This window comes from Gopherus flavomarginatus, chromosome 7 (genome assembly GCF_025201925.1).
Source record: "Gopherus flavomarginatus isolate rGopFla2 chromosome 7, rGopFla2.mat.asm, whole genome shotgun sequence".
Classification (NCBI taxonomy): domain Eukaryota; kingdom Metazoa; phylum Chordata; order Testudines; family Testudinidae; genus Gopherus; species Gopherus flavomarginatus.
Genome location: NC_066623.1, coordinates 91,743,234 through 91,765,134, shown reverse-complemented (window position 1 = coordinate 91,765,134; position 21,901 = coordinate 91,743,234). Strand labels below are relative to the sequence as shown.

General features: G+C 44.3%; 1 protein-coding gene across 9 annotated transcripts in view; it reads right to left on the bottom strand.

Moving 5' to 3' along the window:
- Positions 1–9,730: 9,730 nt before the first annotated feature.
- USP33 (ubiquitin specific peptidase 33) overlaps positions 9,731–21,901 on the bottom strand; it is a 92,001-nt gene continuing 79,830 nt past the window's right edge. For 7 of the 9 annotated variants that reach the window (XM_050961858.1, XM_050961857.1, XM_050961860.1 and 4 more), the window contains 4 exons: positions 20,438–20,546; positions 14,555–14,657; positions 13,886–13,954; positions 9,731–10,978 (listed from right to left, as the gene is read on the bottom strand). In XM_050961858.1, coding sequence (XP_050817815.1) covers positions 10,821–10,978; positions 13,886–13,954; positions 14,555–14,657; positions 20,438–20,546 — 439 coding nt within the window. In that variant the 3' untranslated portion in view covers positions 9,731–10,820. Of the gene's footprint in view, positions 10,979–13,053; positions 13,549–13,885; positions 13,955–14,554; positions 14,658–20,437; positions 20,547–21,901 lie in introns of those variants that run through there. The other 2 variants (XM_050961861.1, XR_007775425.1) reach the window with 2 other exon arrangements.

Genomic DNA, 21,901 nt, shown 5'->3' with positions numbered 1-21,901 from the left:
AGAGAAGCAAGCTGAACCAGACTGCAAGGGATTGCAAAAACTAGTGAGACGGTGGAGGCCAGCGAGGGGGAAAATAACTTTTGCGTCCCTGAAGCTGGTGTGTTTTGGGAAAGCTGGAGAAGCCACAAAAAGCTGGTTTGGACTGGTACACAGAGCATGGGGGACAGAGGTCCCTGAATGAGATGCCCCCCCGACTTAAAACCCTCCTAAAAGCTGGAGAGATAAATAGCAGACCCTGGACGGTCTGTGCACAAGTCAGAACTCTCGTCTGTCCTTTCCTCTCTTCTTCTTACATTACACCCAGGCTTGGCCAGCCTCGGGTTGTGCATGTGAGTATAAAAGTGGGTTAGGGCACAGGCACTAACGCTTTCTTCCTTCCTCTGAGTGACATGGGGGCGGACCCATCACTCACTGCTGTTATTTTATTAATAAAGCTTTAAAACATTTCCTCCCCTAACATTCCTGTGACCTCAGCCTGATCACCTGACGCTTCAGGCAGATTGGTAACATAAATCTGTCACATTTTTGGTGGAGAATGTGGGCACGAATGGTTAAATCTTTGACGAGTCCCTGAAGGACCGGTACTTACTTAGCCAGTGCTTCCAAGCAGGAGCGTTTTGCTTTTTCCGCCTGGAAGTCCTGTCTTAAGGTCAGCAACTTGTCCCGGGCGTAGGCTTGGGTTGCCATCTGTTTAGTAATTTTCACTTTTAGTTGCTTAATTTTTACTAGCTGTCAAGTACACATTGCCTTTTTAAAAAAAATTTTTTTTCCTGTTTCAACAATGTTTGATACCACATGGCCGCTACAGTTCATATTAATTTCAAAGCTGCCCCTAGGTTTTTGCCCTTTTGCTTTTTATACTTGGCATATAGGTTTAAACAAACTTTGCCATGAATGCACACTTCACAATGGAACCCCAAGGATTATATCTCACCTTGCTGAGAGCCCTCTTCAGCTGGGAGAGGTCCTCACCCACCCATGAAAACAGCAACCGGATTTTTGTTGCCCCTTCCATGGTTCAGGCATTAGGACAACCTGCCTCCTGTGACACCACTGGGACTCCCAGGTCCGCGCTACTTAATGCCCGTGCATCCAGCCCTGACCCTACCGTGTACGCCATCATTGCCCACAACTGTGGGACACCTGAGTCCGCAGTTGAACCCTTCTGTTTTTTGATCATGTTGTTACAATGTTACAACTGGTAACAAATTTGTCACACAGACAACTCAACAGCTGAAAGATATGGGAAACAGATCCCACCAACCAAGATAAGAAATGTAGTGCTATCAGAGTGCATAAGAAAATTCTCTCCACCTGACTTTGACAAACTTATGTATTACTCTTGGCTCCACGTGGGTCTTTTCTTGCTGTGGTTATTCATCAATTAACACCGGGAACAGCTGTACCTTAACTATCATTTAGGGAAATAATTGAAAGTAAGCCCAGTAGTCATCAGAGCAGCCAATCCAAATATTTTTCCCTTTTAGGGGGGAAAAAAAAAAAAAAAAAAAAAAAAAAAGAAAAGGATTGTCCAATACATCCACTCAACATTCTTACTCCTCACTAGAAACAGAGGCAGATATTTTTGGTGGCCCCATGTTCATCAAGCTTAAGTGCTAAATCATAATCCACTGGAGAGGGAGGTGAAACAGAAACAACCACCATTGTTCTTCAGGATGTGTTGCTCATATCTATTCCAATTAGGTGTGTGTGCACACCGCCTGCATGGCTGTTGGAAACTTTTCCCTAGCAGCTACCCGTCAGGCGGGCTCTGGAGCCCCCTGGAGTGGCGTCAATATGGCTCTCTATATATGTGACCTAGCCAGCCTGACCTCCCTTCAGTTACTTCTTGCCAGCAACTCTGACAGAGGGGAAGGTAGGGGGGGAACAGAATAGATATGAGCAACACATCTCGAAAACAAGAGTTACAAAAAAGGTAACTCTTTTTTCTCCTTCGAGTGCTTGATCATATCAGTTCCAGTTAGGTGACTCTCAAGTCTTACCTCGGAGGTGGGGTCGGGGTCAGGTTATTGCAGATTGAAGAACCGCTCTGCTGAAGGCCGCATCGTCTCGAGATTGGTGGACAATGGCGTAGTAAAGGTGTGCACTGAAAACCATGTGGCAGCCCTGCAGATCTCTTGAAGAGGTACATGGGCCAGGAAGGCTGTCAGTGAGGCCTGCGCCCTCGTGGAGTGAGCTGTAATAGCAGGCACAAGAACCTTTGCCAAGTCACAACAAGTGCGAATACACGCCGTGATCCAGGAGGAGATCCGCTGGGAAGAGACTGGGAAAACCTTTCATCTGCTCTGCTAAAGCGATGAACAGCTGGGTTATTTTGGGGAACGGCTTTGTTCGGTCTATATAGAAGGCGAACGCTCTTTTAATGTTCAGCAAATGCAGCTGCTGTTCACGAGGGCTGGTGTGTGGTTTTGGGTAGAAAACTGGCATAAAAATGTCCTGGCTAACATGAAAGTGGGACACGACTTTGGGAAGAAAGGCTGGGGGAGGTCTAAGCTGCACCTTGTCCTTATGAAAAATCAGGTAGAGAGGCTCAGATGTGAGGGCCCACAGTTCAGACACACGTCGTGCAAAGGTGATGGCCACCAAAAAAGCAACCTTCCAAGAGAGGTAGAGAAGCGAAAAGGAAGCTAACGGCTCAAGTGAGGACCCATGAGGTAAGAAAGGACTAAATTAAGGTCCCAGACCGGAACAGGGGGCTTCATCTGGGGATGAATCTTCTTCAAACCTTTCAGGAAACGTCCCACGATGGGATGCGCAAACACTGGGATGAAAAGCTGATATAGCTGTGAGATGAACCTTGAGAGAACCAAATGCCAGGCACTGGTCTTTCAAGGGCAGGAGATAATCCAGGATACATGGGATTGAAGCCTGGAGCAGAAGTACTTGCCTTTGGGCACACCAGATACAAAGCAAAATGGAAAAGGTTTTCTAAGTGACTCTGGTAGATGGCTTGTGGCTCTCTAGAAGCACCTGCCTCACCGGGTCCGAACAGGCGAGCTCTGTCTGGTTCAACCACTGATCTTCCAGGCCATGAGGTGGAGCAACTGAAGGTCCAGGTGAAGGAAGCGGCCATGATTCTGCAAGATGAGGTTGGGAGCGAGAGGTAGACGTACCAGGAACAGGACTGACAGGTCCATGAGGGTGGGGTACCAGCACTGGCGAGGCCAAGCTGGAGCCACCAGTATGATGTCCACCCTGTCCCTGCGAACCTTGAGAAGCATCTTGTGGATGGAAATGGTGGGAAGACATAACCGTTGACCGGACCATGGAATCAGGAATGCATCTGCGATTGAGCCTGGCCTGTGACCCTGCAAGGAGCAGAAGTTTGGACACTTCCTGTTGGCCCACGTGGCGAACAGGTTGATTCGGGGAAACCCCCAACTGCAGAAGATTGAGTGGATGATGTCCAGACAAATCGACCACTCATGCATAAGGAACCGTATGCTCAAAGTGTCCACCAGCTTGTTCTGAATGCCTGGCAGGTATGAAGTTTGGAAAAGGATGGAGTGGGATAGACAAAATTCCCACAGTAAGAGGGCTACCTCACTCACTGGTCCGACGTAATAAGTGACCATGCACGTTAGAAGTGAAATAGATTATTCAGGAAGGGAGGATAACTGGCCAGGTTGTGGACTGGTAATCCGTCCTTGTAGACACCTTCAAAAAGGGTGCTTAGGGCCTGGAGGGGGCTTGGACTGTCCCTGGCCCTGCTCAGGAGGAGGGTGTGATGGCCTACACCGATTACCTATTCCTCCTGCGGGAGAAATCCTGCCTGGGCCTAATGGGGAAAGACAGCTGCTGGGTGGTCTGCGGTTTGAAAGGCTTCCTTTGGGTCGTCAGGGTATGCATGCCAAGGTATGCAGTCTAGAGTTCGTCTGCTCAGCAAACAGGCCCTGGCTGTCGAACAGGAGGTCCTGAATCGTTTGCTGAACTTTCGGGGGGAGACCCGAGGATTGGAGCAGGCATTGCATCTCATCATGAAACCCTACGCCAGGGTATGTGCTGCCGAATTCGCAGCATCCAAAGAACCCTAGAGAGAAGTCTGGGCTATGATTCTGCCTTCTTCAGCGATGGCCCCCAGTTCAGCCCTTGACTCGGAAGGGAGAAGCTCTTTGAACTTTTGAATTGTGAACCACGAGTTGTAACTGTACTGGCTCAGGATCGCGAGCTGGTTAGCCAACCAGAGAAAAAGGTTTATTCAACAGGGGGCCTCTCTCCCAAACAAATCAAGGTGTTTAGGGTCTCTTGATTTGGGCATGGACCCCTGCTGACCCTGCTTCTTTTTTTCATTCACAAGGGAAAATGGAGAGGGATGGGTGAAAAGATATTTGTAACCTTTATTAGGGACAAAGTACTTTCGTTCAGCCCCTTTGGCCATAGAGGGAATGGAGGCAGGCATTTGCCAAATAGTCTTGGTGTTAGATTGATAGTCTTTCACATGGGTAAGGCCACCTGAGAGGGACCCTCCGGTGCCAGAATGTCCACCACAGGGTCCTCATCCTCTACCACTTCCTCCACCTGGAGGTTCATATTTAGGGCCACCCTTCAGAGGAGGTCCTGCAGGGCCCTGTAGTCCATGGGTGGTGGGCCAGATGTGGAGGTACTACCACCACCTTGTCAGGAGATTTGGAGTGGTGCTGGGAGGTCGATTGGCACTGCAAAGTGGGGCTTTGCCTTGATGGAGAGTAGTGCAATGATGTAGAATGGTGCCGCTATCGAGGCCCGTGCCAAAGCGGGATCTGGAACGGTGCCGCTAACAGGACAGGTGCTGTGCTGGGGAGCAGTGCCACAAAGTGGGTCGGTGCCGAGATGAGGTACAGTGCTGTGATGTAGAGCAGTACCGCTCTGCATAGAGCGGTGCCAGTGTATCGAGTGACGACGGGGAAGTGCAGTCCGAGGTCGATGCGAGTGGTGCCACGAGGTCACAGATGGGGATCTGGACCTCGAGCAGGACCACGACCTATCAGCTGACAACCACCTAGAGCGGGAATGGCTCCGAGCGTTGGGGCTACGAGACCAGTGGCGCAAGTCAGACTAGTGCCGTGAGTCAGATCGGCGCAGGGCATAAGTACGGTGCTGTGACTCAGAGCGGCACGGAGATCCTGGTTGGGGGACAGACAGCCTGAAGATAGCCGGTTTGCCTCTGGAAGGTGCTGGGCCTTGGGGTAGTGGAGGCCTTGAGACTGGAGACTTGGGCGCTGTCATTTCGATAAGCCCTCTAGCGGCCTTGAAAGTGTCCAGTGTGAAGGGTAGCATGACCTCCTCCACCTGCAGGGAGTCCAGGACCATGGGACTTCCTGGGAAGACGGGAGCCTATAAAGGTTAAGCCCGACTGGAGGGTCTGTTGGCTATAGGCCCATGCTCCACACCGTGCCCTGCCGAGGCTGCGGTTTCCGTATCAGGCCATTGTGGAGGCTTGTCCTTAGCCTGCTTCTTGCAGGCAGCTGGCGAGTGGGAGGGGCGCCGAGGGGAATGCTTCTGGGCCCCGGGAGATCGCAGACCCTTGGGAGGGTGTGCTGAGTCCTTTTTCGGTGCTGCCGATGGCACCACCAGAGAAGCACTCTTGCACTGAGGCACTTGGGGCCAGGTCCTGCTGTGGATGGAGGGCAGACTCCACGAGGAGTTGTTTTAAACAAATGTCCCTCTCCTTTCTAGTGCAAGGTTTGAAGGCCTTGCAGATCTTGCACTTGTCCACCTTATGCACTTCTCCCAGACACCAGAGACAAGAGTCGTGAGGGTTGCCCATGGACACTGGTTTGGTGCAGGAGCTACAGGGTTTGAAGCCCTGAGACGGCATGCCCCAGAGCCCTGCGGGGTACTCAGTGAAGAGGGAAAAAAAACCAACATAAAGACTACAATTAACAACTAGAAGAGAACAATTAACTAACAATGGGTAACTATATACAAAGTAAACAGAAGAACTAGGTATTAATGGAGCACTTGCAAGCAAGAGACCACTGTTCCAACAACCATCACTGATGGTAAGAAGGAGCTGAAGGGGTGTCAGGCAGGCAGGGTCATATATAGAGCGCTATATCGCCGCCACTCCAGGGGGCTCCACAGCCAGCACAATGGGTAGCTGCTAGGGAAAGTTTCTGACACCCATGCATGCGGCGTGCGCACACATCTAACTGGAATTAATATGAGCAAGCACTCAAAGACGAATATGTAGGCTTATAGTACTCCTCTAGATGGGATTTAATTTACTAATGAAAAACATTTCTGCAAATTTACAGTACAATTCTATATACTTCATGGATGGCAAGAAAAACTAACCTTTTGGAACTGTTTAAACTATAAACATCTGAAGTGCGAACGAGCATGATTTGTCATGAGTACTGTTTATGAACACATTAGGAGGGTTTTCCTTCACTTCCTTCTGCGAGTTCTGAAGGAAAATAAACTCATGCCAGAAAATCTCATCTCATGGTGTTTGGAAATGGTGTTGAGAGACAAGGTGGGTGAGGTAATCATTTTTATTGGACCACGTTTTGTTGGTGGGAAATACAAGCTTTTGAGCTTACACAGAGCTCTTCAGGTCTTGGAAACACAGAGTGTCACAGCTAAATACAAGGTGGAACAGGTTGTTTAGCAGAAGCATAAGTAATTAACACACATTTCAAGGGACCATTCAAGTTAACAGCCCTCCAGTTAGAGGGGGGAAGGTGTGTTGTTGTTTGGGGTGGGGGTGGGGGGTTGTTAGTGGGTTATAGTTAAGGTCAGAAGGGACTATCATGATCATCTAGTCTGACCTCCTGCACATTGCAGGCCACAGAACTTCACCCACCCCTAACCTCTGGTTGAGTTACTGAAGTCCTCAAATCATGATTTAAAGACTTCAGAGAATCCATTTATACTAGTTTAAATCTGCAAGTGACCCAGGCCCCATGCTGCAGAGGAAGAGGAGGTTACTTACCTGTAACTGGAGGTTCTTTGAGATGTGTGGTCATTATCTGTATTCCATTGAGGGTTTATGCATACATGCAATGCTTCTGGAGCTAAAGAATTTGAAAGTAGAAGTGTCTGTTGGTCCACACATACACCCTTGCCTTGCCTTATGGTTTCATCCAAAATGATAAAGGGCAGGGCAGGGCAGACCGACCATGTCTCCAGTTCCTTCTCCATCACCAACTGAATAGATCTGCAGCAAAGGGGAAGGAGGATGGGAAGTGGAATACAGAAAGTGCCCACACATTTAAAAGAACCTGCAGTTACAGGTAAGTAACCTCTTCTTTGAGTGATGGCCCCTCTTGCATTCCACTGAGGATGATTAACAAACAGTACCTAATTTGGAGGAAGATGCAAGGATGAGGATGGAACAGTTGATTCATTTGGCACTGCTGTCCTCCCCTCATCTCTTGCAAAAGTATGTACCGAACTCCACGTGACTGCCCTACACGCTTGGGCTCTTGTGGAATGGGCTCTCACGCCGAGCAGTGGAGGCAGCAGCGACAACTAATAGCTGAATGTAATGCACCCCGAAATCCACTTGGAGATTCTCTGTGTGGAGATTGCTTGCTCCTTAGCTCTCTCAGCCATTGCAATAAGGAGACGTCCTGATGAGTCTTGTCTCCTGCAGGTAGATGGCCATGGCCTGGCAGACATGGAGGGAATGAACTTGTTGTTCCTCTGCTGAAACATGACGCTTTGGAAAGAAAGCAATTAAATATATGAGTTGGTTGAGATGAAACTAGGATATTACCTTTGGTGGAAAATTGGGAAGTAGGTGAAGGGAGACTTTGTCCTTCTGGAAAATGGTGAGGGGGGGAGGGGCTTCCATCATGACCTCAAAGTTCACCTACTCTTCTCACCAAAGTGATAGCCAGAGAAAATGCAACTTTTATGGAAAGGAAGGACAGAGCAGGAAACCAGCAGTTCAAAGGGCTGTTTCATTAGTGCCATTAGAATTAGGTTGAGGTCCCACTAGGGAGCGATATGTTGTATGGGTGGGAAAGTTCTGTGGAGGCCTTTCCAAAACTTATTAGTCAACACATGTGTAAATACAGAGTGTCCTTCCATGGGGAGTGTAAGGCACTGATTCTCACTATGAGGACCTTGAGAGTGTGGAGGGCAAGCCCCAACGTCTTCCAGGACAGGAGATAACTGAAAAGAAGGGGAATCGCCAGTTCCTGTGAGGAAAGCCCTTTCTGTTGGTCCCAGGAGATGAAGAGTTTCCACTTGGCCCAGTACGAATACCTAGTGGACTCTTTCCTTCTGCTCAAGAGGATATCTTGCATTTCCGATGAACACTCCCATTCTAGAGAAGCTGCCCATCCAAATACCATGCTGTGAGGTGACATGTCTGCAGATTGGTATGTCTGAAACCAGAACTGTCTTGGCAAAAATGGGGTGATCAGAATGACCATGGCTCTCTCCTGCCTGATCTTGTGGAGTACTCATGGCAGGAAAGGTAGAGGGGGGGTAAGGCATAGCTGGTCTGATCTGACCAGCGGAGTATGAGATCATCACCTTGAGAGTGGATACTGATACACCTCCCCCACCCCCTAAGCGACTTCCATGCTGCCTTCTTGGGTATAGTTTGGTAAGGAGTTGCAGATACTGCACCCAGATGAAATGTGGGCTTCTCCCAAGCAGTAGAGGCAGCACTGATGTTAACAGCTGATCAAGAAGGAACAAGGGCAGGCGGCATGGGTACTGAGGTGGTGGTGGGGTGGCAGGGACGGGTAACCTGTAAACACATTCCCCCAAAGTCTCAGTTCCACAAATACTACTAAAAGCTAAAACTATATTAAAACAGTAAAAACAGAAAACACTTTAAGAAAAACTAACTATATACAATTCTAAACATTTGAAGGTGCGTCCTACTTGAGAGAACACTAGTAGCTCTCACTCGGACTATGCAGCGATGAGAAGGAACTGGAGACAAAGTCGGTCCACCCTGCTCTTTATCACCTCTGACGAAACCATGAGGTGAGGCAAGGGTGCATGAACGAACCAACGGACACTACTACTTTCAACTACTCCAGCTTTGGACGCGTACGTAAACACACAATGGAATACAATAGGGACTATCACTTGAAGAAGGCGGCAAACCTGCCCCCCCAAGGTCTCCGCCAATCTGACCCAGGGGAAAATTCCTTCCCAACCCCAAATATGGTGATCAGTTAGACTCTGAGCACATGGGTAAGACCCACCAGCCAGACACCTGGGAAAGAATTCTCTGTAGTAACTCAGAGCCCTCCCCATCAGCCACTGTAGACATTTGCTGCTAGCAGTCGCAGATCAGATACATGCCTTGTAGGAAGTCCCATCGTACCATACCCTCAGTTTGTTGTAATAAACCATAAATCCAGTGTTCAGAGGGAGTATTATTATTATTATTTTATATGCTGAGAGAACCTGCTTCAATACAAAGATTCCCCCCACCCGCCTGCACACTCGTAGTTGTTTAATGATATCCCATATAGGTTCCAGTGTGGAGTGGAAAGTGACAACTACAACTCAAACTTGATGGGGACCCCATCCTGAAAGAAATCTTTCCTGAACCCCTCTTCTGGCCTTCAAACAACCCACAAGGTGGTCCAATAAAAAATATTACCTCGTGTGTCTCTAAACACTGTTTCCAAATACCTAAATGGGGAAAACTTTAAGGAACACCTCTTAAACACGTGAAATCTGTATTGCAATCAAGTTACTTTTAAGTGAAATACAAATAATTATAAAGAATTCAAACACATTTGAATAAATATTTCCAGTTTTTAAAAGGTCATTTTTATTTGAACCAGCTTTGAATAATGTTGATTAGCTGGTAGTTGTATGAGGCAGAAAAAAAAAGAAAAGAAAGAAGAAGATTGAATGCCATTCACATTCCAGTATAAATTATCCAGCAAGATTTTGTAATCTTGCAACATATATTTTATCCAACTTCTGACATCACAAATCATACCAAAAAGCGTAATTATACAATAATTTTTTTCAGAAGGAACTGTTTATGTGTTTAATTAAAAAAAGACTAGACAATTTAATTTCTCATGTGCACATCAGTCTCATGTCCACAATCATTTACATTCCACACTTCATGCTCTCAAACAAATATCCTAAAGAAGACAGATTTTTTCCATCACTGATACTATTGAAGATATTAGGAAGGTTTATATACAGAAGCTGATTATATGATTTAAACTTTAGTAGGCAATAAGTTACTGACATATGCTGACCAAAACAATATTCCATCCAGACTAATTATATATATGATACATTCAAATAAGAAAAGGATTTGAAAGTTTTATGCTGTTCATTATTTTATACATTGCAGTGCAAACAAAAAAAGTGAAACTTAACTTTTCCTGAGTGTTTACTATGTCCCCATAATCCATTTAAAATATGCTCTTTTTATACCTAGTCTTGTCAAAACTGTACAATTAAAGACATGCTGCATTTTGTAAATTTCAGAAAAGACTGATCACCAATTCATAGCGATATTTAAAAGCATTTTTAAAATCCTTCATCTCAATTTTATAATTCTACAAAGGATAGCATAGGTTTAACATGTAGCAAAAGTTGTGCTGACTTTTTTTCAATTAACCAAATGTTCCAAAATATATAAGTCACACACTTTCCAAAACATGAAGGGAATAGTCTGTCTGAAAGGTTTCAAAGTAAATTTTTTAAACAATCTATATTATAAGTTTAAACTAATTCTTCCGTTACTAACATAATGCCCAAGGAACTGCCCCTTTCTAGGCAAAAATAAAATAAAATAAAAACTAAACACCTTTCAGGAATGTGTTTTAGGCAAGTGGAAAGGATTTCTTACAAATTCATGTTTGTGCTGATGGCTACAGACTACGAGTTTCTAATTCAATCTTGTCCTCTGTTTGAAGCACATCAAGGTCTACTGGAGCAACAGGTGGTCGGAGCATGATCTCTGGTCCACCCCCATAGATTGAATGGAGAAAATTCCAAGTTTCTTCGGAAATCTGTCCAGAATCTGCTCCTGAAAACAATATATTTAATTGTTTTCAAAAGCATATCTTAAAAAGCTTAGATTATGACTTAGAATAAAACTCTTGTGTGGTTTTAAAAAAAAAGATGTTTAAAAGTGGCAGAAAACTTATTGCCCTAAATACTAAACACTCAAATTTAATATCATCCCTTTGAATTTCTGCAACAACACTGTGCATACTATCCAACCTGATGAGTGTTTTGTAAGTGAACTGTCAAGAACATAATGGAGAACAAACTTTCTTACATTTAATACTAATTGATACCAAAACCAACTGATCACCAGAGAATGTGGCACTTAATTTATCTCAAATGTACAACTAGCATATCAAAACCCAAAATAGGTTATAAAATGTGAAGTTTCTATAATGAATCATCTTCTTGGATAAATTTGTCCACCAGGCTGATTGCAGACAAGCTTGTGTTCAGTTCCTGGCAATCAATAAAGGATTTTACATGCAACTCCAGCTAACTAAGGCATGGAGTTAAGGGACTTCACAGAGTCCAGTCTGCTCACAGTGGCTGAGACAAAGTACTAAAAGTGCGGAATATAAAGCAGGAAACAAAGAAATTCTCAGAACCCAAGGAAGAATACACCAATAGGACATTACAGATGAGAACAACAGAATCACATTGACTTTCACAGGTGTTGGATCAGCAATTATGTGGTGCTGTACAGTATTTACCAGAGTTCCTGTCACCTCTCTCTCTTTCAACTCAAGAGTCAATGCAAGGCAAGTGAGTTTGGTAGAAATACTTTTCCAACTTCCATCGAGTTCTATTATGGCTTAGGATAGCTTAAGCTAGAGTGAGAGCTTGGTGACCAATCTACCAGCAGTAAGTGATTTAACACAGTTTCCTTGTTATATGTTATAGTCAGATGCTTAACATTAGGAACACTGTGCCACTGTGTATATAGAGTTTAAACAATTAAATTTCTAATATGCCCTGGGTCTAAGTCTCATAGAAACCAAGTAACAGGTTAATGTAAATATTTAACCACACTACCTGTAAACTTTTAAACTACATTTTAGAGGATATTATTATGAAATGTATTAAGATTAATTTTGAAATATTATTCCTGGGGGAATTCTGTGCCACTCCATGCAAGCATATTTCATGTACTGTGCATATTTTTAATGGTTTTTTTGTTGCAGAAAATAGCTTCTGTTGAAAAGTTGCTGCAGTTCTGCCTTTTTACCACCAGAGGACGCTGTGGTGCTAGAACAGAGCAGCAGCTCCCGGCCAACCCGAGCTCGATAGGGAAGAGAAAGAGCCTGCCTTCTTCACAGCACCTATTGGGCCAGGTCAAGAGATGGGGGGAGACAGACAGTGTAGGCTGCTGGGGAGTCAGACATGGGCTCATAAAGGCTAGTGGAGGAGGACAGACTAGGGCAGCGGACTGAATGCGAGTGGAGGTGCAAGGCCACGGTGGGAGGGAGATGCAGGGCTACATGAGCAGAGGGGAACGGGTGCAGAGCTACAGAAGGGAAAAGGGATGGCTAAGCGGGGGCACAAAAACACATTGGGACAGGGGGTGTAGGGACACATGGAAATGAGGAGGCAGCTGGCTGAGGGGTGTAATGACACATGGGGACAGGGTGTAGGTTCATACAGGGATGGCAAGTGGGGGCTGAGTGGGGGTGGAAGGGCACATGTTGACAGCAGCAGATTTGCCTGACTGAATGGGAGAGGCTAGGGGTCAGCATGAGGGATGTTCCCTAACAATCCCTCCCTGCCCTGCCACCAAAACCCATTCCATACTTCTCCCACCCATACCCAACAACCCTTCAAGTTCATACCCAGGCTCCCTCCCAGAAACTACTTTGCTCTCCCTCAGCTCCTCCATTACCCCCGACTTTCCCAAACTTTTGCAATGCTTCTGAGGGGTACGGGAAATATGGTTCTGTGCTGTACTTTAAATGAATTACTCCTCAGAGTTCTGTATTAATATTCCTAGTAAGAATCTATTTGTCAAAAGACATTTACTGAATTTTTTGTTGTTGTCTGTATTGCTACAGACATACTTGCTGACAGGTATTTTGAAAAAAATTACCAAAATAATTGAAACTGGTGTGATTATACTGTGTTATTTTAGAAATAAAATAAGCAGATTTTAAAAGATTTGTGCAGAATTTTTAATTTTTGGCACAGAATTCCCTCATTAGTACTATATGCTATGAATGCAGATGACTCCCTCTGTATGTAATGATCTACCAACAACAGTCCACTAAAGGATCCCAGCTCTCTCATTCAAATCCCCTTCAGAACACTGATTTCTATCAGGCTCACAAAAATGATTAAAATTGTTTTAAAAATTTAATATGATCTTTTTCCTCTAGGTCTCCCAGTGCATTTTTTCCTATACTTTTCCATTCTCTGCATTTCTCTTCTGCACATACTTTGATATTTTTGTCTTGTACAGTGCTGAGTACATACATATTGTGGCTACATTCTTTTAGTTTGACGTAATTCTTGATTCAAACTGATGGTCCAAATCAGGACAGACTGTTTAAATGGATGTACCTTACATCCAGTAGCTTCAAAGCCAGCACCTCCAACCTAGAGGGAAAAGATTCCAAGCTCAAAGCAAATTGAGTGGTACACATTTAATGAAAGACGACAGAGAAAATACTTTTCCCCACAATAGAAAATTAGTTCTCTACACTATTTTCTATACTCATATCTGTAGTTGGATTTATCTGCAACAGAAACTAGTCCATTAATTTTCTCCAATTGCCATGCATATATTATCTGAAATTTAGCATGAAGAGTGTAAAACCACTAAAACCTATGGTTTATAACAGAAATGCATATGGAACTTCATAGTAGCATGTTTCCCAAACCATTAACAAAGAATAGGCTACATAAAGAATTTATAATATCAGTAGATACTCACCTTGTTTTAATATAACATTACTACATTTAGTGACTGCAATCTTCGTATTATCAATAGGACCTGGAGGATCTAGTGTGGAAAAAAATGAATAAAAGATTAGGACTCTGAAAAGGGAAAGAAAGATTTTATTTTATTTTTTTTTTTTTAAAAGAGCACTGCAATTGAGTGCCTCCCATATGGTCTACTGACTGCTGAATTGTATACTTTGTACAGATGAAAAGGAAACATGCTTTCAGCAATAGTACTATGATAAGAAGACACAAATGGACATTTTTCAAAGAGTAATCATTGCAATAATGAATAAAATCTTCAAGCAGTTTCAAAAGCAAGTTAGCCACAATTACTATCCTTACCTGATCCCAAAAATAGGTACTATTGAATATTTAAATTGTAGCTTTACAAAAGAGATTTTCACCTGAAGATAGCTCTATTAACGACAGTAGTATTCTGTGAAATTGACTTTCTGCACAATATTTGGAACTATCAAAGCATGCATTAAATATTTTCTTTACTATTCTGCTCATGATATTCTTTGTTTTATCCTTCTGACAACATTCAGACATAATTTACTTTACTGTTACTACTATTTGATAAGGCAGAGAACATAATGAAAGAGCATAGATTACCTAATTACTGAAGAGAGTTTTACAACCCCAAATAGCTACTTACCATTGTCTTTACCCTTCACAAATCCTTCCCATTCTCTGAACCACTGCATACTGATGCAGTAAAAAATGGATAGAGATTCTTCTTCTTGGAATGCTCTGTTGAGCTGGAAAAAACAATAAAACAGACAGGCCCGTTACCTGCCTTGTTATAGTTAGATGCAAAATGATTTTTTTCAGTAAACCATGATTTCTATCTAATATCTGATGAGTAGAGCAGCAATATTTGGATTGATACAAAATTATTTACATGTTCTCAGGGTATCAAAGCAGTAAACACTTGGTAGTCTTGAATCGCAAGAAAATATCTGAAAGTCAAATCCTACGTCATTTGAGAGTTTAAAGATTGTAGGTTTCCTCTGAATAAACTAGTATCATAACTAACAACTAAAACTAATGCTCCTGTGTTGTATTGCACACCTACATACGCAGTTACCAGAGATTTTTTCTTTAGTGCTATCCGGAGGGATGACCATATGCTCATGGAGCCCTGTGCTCATACACCCATACAAGGAGTGCCACTGGCCCTGCACCCTCTCAGTTCCTTCTTGCCATCAATTCCGACAGAGGGGTAGGAAGGCAGGTCATGGAATGAACATGAACAACACAATTGCAAAGAACAACAGTTACAGAAGGTTAGTAACTGTTTTTTCTTCTTTGAGTGCTTGTTCATTTCGATTCCATGCTATGTGACTTGTAAGCAGTATCCCTGGCGGTGAGCTCAGAGTTCACGGATGTGCTGCTTGCAACTCTGCTCTTCCGAAACTGGCACTGTCCTGGCCTGCTGGATGACGGCATAGTGCGAGGCAAACGTATAGACCGAAGGCCATGTAGCAGCTCTGCAGATTGGTACCTGCACAAGGTACCTGACGAAGCCTGTGCCTCCTGGAATGGGCAGTCATGACAACCGGGGTCAAAACGCTCGCCTGTTCATAATAAAATTTGATGCAGGAGGTTATCCAAAATGAGATCCTCTGGGACGATACCAGCAGACCTTTCATCCTGTCAGCCACTTCTATAAAGAGCTGTGTTGACTTGAGGAAGGGTTTTGTTCTGTTGATGTAGAAGGCCAGGGCCTGTCTAACAGGAGAAAGAACTATATACAACAAGAAAAGTCCAAACCACTAGGGTAAAAAGCCTTGTGAGAGCCAGAGACCATTTCAGCAACCGTCACAGGCGGTAAGAAGGAACTGTGAGATCACAGGTCTGGCGACGCCCCTTATAACAGCAGATGAGTGCAAGGCTTGAGGGGGTGCTACAGACAGTTGTACGGATACCACTAAGGGAAATATCTCTGGCAACTGTGCATGTGGGCGCACACACACCTAGCATGGAATTGACATGAGCAAGCACTCGAAGAAGAATTCAAGTTTTATCTATTTGATTTTCCTAGAAGTTCACATGGATGCCTAGAGAGATCATAAGTAAGGAAGTTAATATTTAGATTGTTTAAAATTCTTTTTTCATGACTGTGTTTGTTTACATCTGTTTAACTAAAACAACTAACAACTGGAGGGGAAAAATATCACTTTGTTAACGATTCTCCAGCTCAGCCCCTTCAAGAACTCAGAAAGTTCTTATTTCTGGGTCTTCCAAGAAGACTCTGAGGAAAAACAGGACAGAGAAGTAGAATAAAATTTTTTAAAAACAACCTTTCAACTCTTTCTACATCATAAAAAAAGATTTTTCCACTCAGCAGGTAAACTCTTTCTGGTTAAGATGCTATCTCACCTATCTTTCTGGCAGAAGTGATGGTGATCGTAGAATCACAGAATATCAGGGTTGGAAGGGACCTCAGGAGATCATCCAGTCCAACCCCCTGCTCAAAGCAGGACCACCTTTTTCATGGAAAGTCATGGGTTCAACTGGCAGACTCGTCAGTCCTTTTAACACTAGACTGAGGTCCCATTAGGGTGGGGATAGACGCCTGGGTTGTGGGAAGAGGTCTGCTATGCCTTTAAGAAACCTCTCTGTAGTTGGGTTGGAGAAGATAGAGTATCCTTCTATCTGCTGGTGGAAGGTTATGATCACTGCTAAATTAACCTTCAGCGAGCTAATAGAGAGCCCCAATTTCTTTAAGGTCAACATGTAGTCTAGGACCACCGCTGGGGACACCCTTGGGTTGGCACCAGATCTGGAACCTCTTCCATTTCTGAAGTTAGGTATGATGAGTAGTGCCCTTTTTACTGTGTAATAGCACCTACTGTACCTCCTCAGAGCAAGATGTTTCTATGTGCTGGAACCATGAAGGAGCCATGCTTTGAGTTGCAGGACCTGCAGATTGGGGTGGAGGGTGTGACCCTCGTTCTGTGACAGGAGATAAGGAGTGACTAGTAGTCATCGGTGGACATAATGCCAGCTGCAACATCTGCCTGGGCCAGGTGAGGGCGATCAGAATGATGTTTGCTTTTTCCCTGTTTATCTTCAAGAGAACTTTCAGCAATAGAGGGAATGGGGGAAAGGCGTAAAGAAGGCCCTTGTCCCAAGAAGGAGGAGAGTGTCTCCCATGGAGTGTCAACCTATCCCTGCCCTGGAACAGTACTGTGGACACATTTCTTTTTTTTGGTGAGTAGTAAGCAAGTCTACTACCGGCATACCCCACTGTCAGAATATGTTGTGTAGAATCAACTCTATTTCCCATTCGTGGTCGTGTGGACATCTGCGTCTCAGACTGTCGATTATCGTGTTGTGTATTCCCGGCAGATAAGCCTCTGATATTTGGACATTGTGGGAGATGCACCAGTTCCATAGCTTCAGTGCATCTTCGGACAGGAAATGAGACCTGGCGCCTCCCTGCTGGTTTATGGAGTACATGCAGGCCATGTTGTCCGTCATGACCTTTGTACGTGTGTCCTTGATTAGTGGGAGAAAGTGAGCGCACGCATTCCTGACCACTCTGAGCTCAAGCAAGCTGATGTGGGGAGACATATCTGCTGGAGACTATCTGTCATATATTGTATTGCCATTGAAATGCGCATTCCACCCTATAAGGGATACATCGGGGGGGGGGGGGTGGTGTCAGGAAAAGGGATGAGGAAGACTGAGCAAACAGGATTCCCACACAGACGTTTACTGGGTCCTTCCACCAGTCTAAGGATTGCTTGACCCTGGTGAGCATCGATACAAGTTGCCTATGTTGTCTCCTGTAAACCAAACTGAGCCAAAACTGCCGCTTCAAGATTGAGGGCTGAGTCAATTGTGGCCCCTATTGCTTTCCTTTGGGGCATCTTGATTTCTTTCTCTGTGGTTCATAAGATCTCTGACAAATATTGAGGTGTGTATTGCAATGACAGAGACTTACACAGTGACTAATGGCTGTATTTTCTTTTGCAGGCTGGCATGTATATCCCCAGGGAATGAAGGGTCGCATATATCTTTTTGGCCAACAGCTTTGTCTCCTCAAACGGTAGTTCTTCCACAGTGGCTTGGACCTCTTTCAGGAAGCCAGACAACTGCAGCTACGAAGCCCTTCTCATAGCCACAGCCATGGAAATTGAACGAGCTGCTGTGTCTGCCACGTCTAATGTGGACTGTAGAGATATTTTCACCATCAGCTGGCCCTCATTTATTATTGCCATGAATTAGTCTTTATGGGAGGTCTGGGAGCTGATCGATAAAGAAATTCACATTGTTCTGGTAGTCGTATTTGGCCAACATGACCCAGTAATTAGCCACCTGGAACTGAGGAGTGGCTGATGAATACACTTTTCTGAGAAACAGTTCCAAGTGTTTCCCATCTTGGTGGATTTAAACTGTTATTGGAGGCCTCTAGAATTAACCACATCCACAATCATGGAACTGGAGGCGGGTGGGAAAATAAAAATTCGGTGTCCTTTGCCGGCCCATAATACTTTTTGTCCGTCCACTTACATGTCAACAGGCTGAACGCAGGGGTCTGCCAAATAACTCTGACAGGATCCAGGAGCGCCTCATTAATTGGGAGGGCCACTCTGCTAGAGGTGGAAGAGTGTAGATTGTTTGCCAATTTGTGGTGAAGTTCACGTCACTTTGAGCAGCTGGTATTTGCAGGGCTTTTGCCACCCTCTGAGCTAAGCGATTTAAAATCATCTGTCATGGATGGTGGAGGGGGCATGTCTGCCTCATCAGGTGAGGACAACGAGAGACAAGCTTGAGGGATGTATTCTCTTTCTGCCTCACCTTCAACTTCTTCCCCGTGTTGCTCAGGAGGTTCTGAACCCTTTGACACCAAAGCAGAACAGGGGTGCCTCCTTGCCTGTTGGTATGCCACACTAGGGGCCTGGGACGCTTGTTGCCTCTGGGCCTGCCAGGGGTCCCAATAGACCACTAAGGGTAGGGAGCTTGCGGCTGGTACTATGGCTGCCCAAACCATAGAGGTTGACAGTTGGATGGGCGATACGCCTGGTGTCCATGATGAAATTGGAACGGGTATGGCGGGTAGGATGACGGTGGAACCCAAGTCCTCTCGCTCACTATCTAATTCTGATGAGGAGAAAGGTGGTGTGCAGCATGGAGATATCATTGAGTCCAATGCTTTTGGAAAACTCAGCATCAGAGCCCCAGTACTGAGTAGGGGCGAGTCTGGTGCATCAGACACAGATCTGTTGCGCACTGGAAATCAGTCGGTGCAGATGACGGAGGTACTGGTGGTTGTCCGTGCCGAATGGCTTGTACCAACAAAGGTGGAGATGCAGACCTAGTCATATAGTCCGTCAGTGCCACGCACGCTGGGGTCAGTGCCGATGACCATGTAGATGTAGCCTTCGCCACTGCAGATCTTCCATGCTTTTCATGCCCCCACATCAAGTACCGGTACTTCTTTGCCATGCCCATCGGGTCTTTGGAGAGATCAACTTGCTCTGCTGGCTTGGTACCACACATGCTCTAGATGGCTTCGGCACCATCAGTACTAAGCATTTCCGGCTCAATCGGGGTTTGCTGTGGTGGGGACTCACAGACCTTTTCTTCGTGGTCTTGAGTGAGCAGCTCGGATCACCTGCCTTCAACATAGAAGGCTGCAGCGACAGCTCTTGCTGGGAATCCTGGTGTTGAAGCCCTAACTCTTTGTCCTTCCTGGATCTAGGTTTTAACTGCTGGCACGAACCACACTTCTGTGAATTATGCTTTTCCCCTAGAAAGTGAATGCACTGCAAATGTCCAACGGTCATTAGGATGAATTCTTTGCTGTTAAGTCACTTTCTGAAGCCTGGAGAGCCAGGGATTTCCTTGTTCAGGGGCGGTCTGCACCCCTCCCGCCAATCCTTTCTTCTTTCCCGCCCCCCAACCCATGGCAAACTCAAAACAAACCAGGTACTAAAAGAAAAAGACTTCAAGGAAAGCTAAAAGTTGCAAAACTATAGGGAGTTAATGATCCATTAATGGACAGCTCTTAGCTCTCTCTCTAGTTAGGAGTGGTTGAGAAAGAACTGAGAAGGAAATGCCTGTGCACGCTGGCTAGCCTCATGACAACTGGGGAGACGCATGTGGGATGGACTGCTATTGAAATTCTCCAATTGGCAGTGTGGAGGTGCACACACACACCCCTATAGTGGAGCACCCAAAGGGACAACACTACTCAAAGAAGAACTGATTGTTCACACGGTGCTGGCTCTATTCCTTGTTTCCACCTAAGTAGCATTAATTAAAAAAAAAAAAATCAGCTAAAAACATATTTAGTGTTTCCTTATTGTTACAGGTCCCACATATGCAATTGCCATAGATACCACAGAGATATTATATTATTGCAAATGAGAGTAGATGGTTCATGTAAAAAGCCTGCTCTATTGAAGTATGAATCACACTATGAAAGAATTTGAGAATCTTGGTCAAAATATTACTTCTGAAGAATCTATAAGATAAGGACAAAAAGACTGGAAAGAATCAGAGAATACGGATTACTAATTTTTACCCGAATAAACATTTCCAATTCAGTCTTCCTTCTTTTTTCAGTTTTCTCAGCCTCTATTTGGCAGGTATGACAAACATACAGGTGGTTAACAGCCGGTCCTCCCCCATACCTATAATCACAGTAAATTTCATTATTAATTTCATGATAAATATTTCATATTTCTCCTCCACATTTCTAATAGCCACGAGAATGCCAGCACCAGATTCTGTTTGCTTTAATGACATGTGGCAAACACACTCAGAAGTATAGGCTGAATTTCGTATTTTTAATGCTATTACCTTGGATAATTCATCTGTGAATTGGGGCAAAGCACAGCAGCACATACTAATAGGAGCTACTGAAAGCTGTCTATGATACACTCAGGTTCTGGTCACTATGACACATGTAGGCTACCATTTATTCTCTATACTACAGTAATATTTACCATAACTGGGGATACTGGCATTTGATCTTTGGAAACAAATATATGTAAGATTCTGCCTCACTAGACCTAGTTTGAATAGTTTATTATTTAAATCTTCTCCTAATAAAGAGAGTTGGCCACAAGTTCCTTCAATGAACTGCACCAAGTTAAAAAAATAAGTATATTTAAAGATAAAAATCTTTATTGCTCTGAAACTATCCACTACAAAAATGCAAACAACTCCACCCTCCATTCCTCACCCTTCCAAAGCCTTCATGGTTATACCACAAAAAAGCTAGTAGCAGTTTATTACCTCTAAACCCAACAGTTTTGAATGAAGAAAAAAATTAATACAATTAACAGAAAAAGCTTTAAAAAAAATACTTTTGGACATTTCTCCCAGATGAGGATTCAAAAAGCAGTTATTATTAGTCAGTTATTAACAATTTTATTTGCATTTTTAAATGCACAATTTATCTGACATGCACAGTCATTGTAGCTGTTTTGTTTCTCAAAACTAATGAGGTAAAAACTAAAACAAAACTATGGAGGTGGACTACAAGACCAGAAAAAAACACTCGGCCCCACCCCATGCCAGTAAAAAGTTATTTGAAATTTAAAAACAAAGAAGAGACAGTATATTTTTAAAATCTACCCACCACATGGCCTAAAGAATTTATCATCCACAAGAATAAAAGCTCTTCACCTGGTAATTCTGACTCAAAATCCTAATATAAGCATGTGTGATATGCCACATTAAAAATCTCCACTTCATATTTGTATGTCACCAAAACGATTTACATTTGCAAACATGTCACCAAGTTCTGTGTTGAACAATACTGCAATGGGGATATTTACTCTTGGCTCTCTACATCAGAGGTTCTCAAACTGTGGTCCACGGATAGTTCCCTCTAAGGTGTGCGCCTGGGCAGCTGCACACAAGAGAACGAAGGGCCATCCACCTAATTAGTGGACTCACACAGGCATGGCTCCACTAATTAAGTGCTGGACCCTGGAGAAGACGCACATGTAAGGTGAGGTGGTGGACTTGGGGGGGAGGG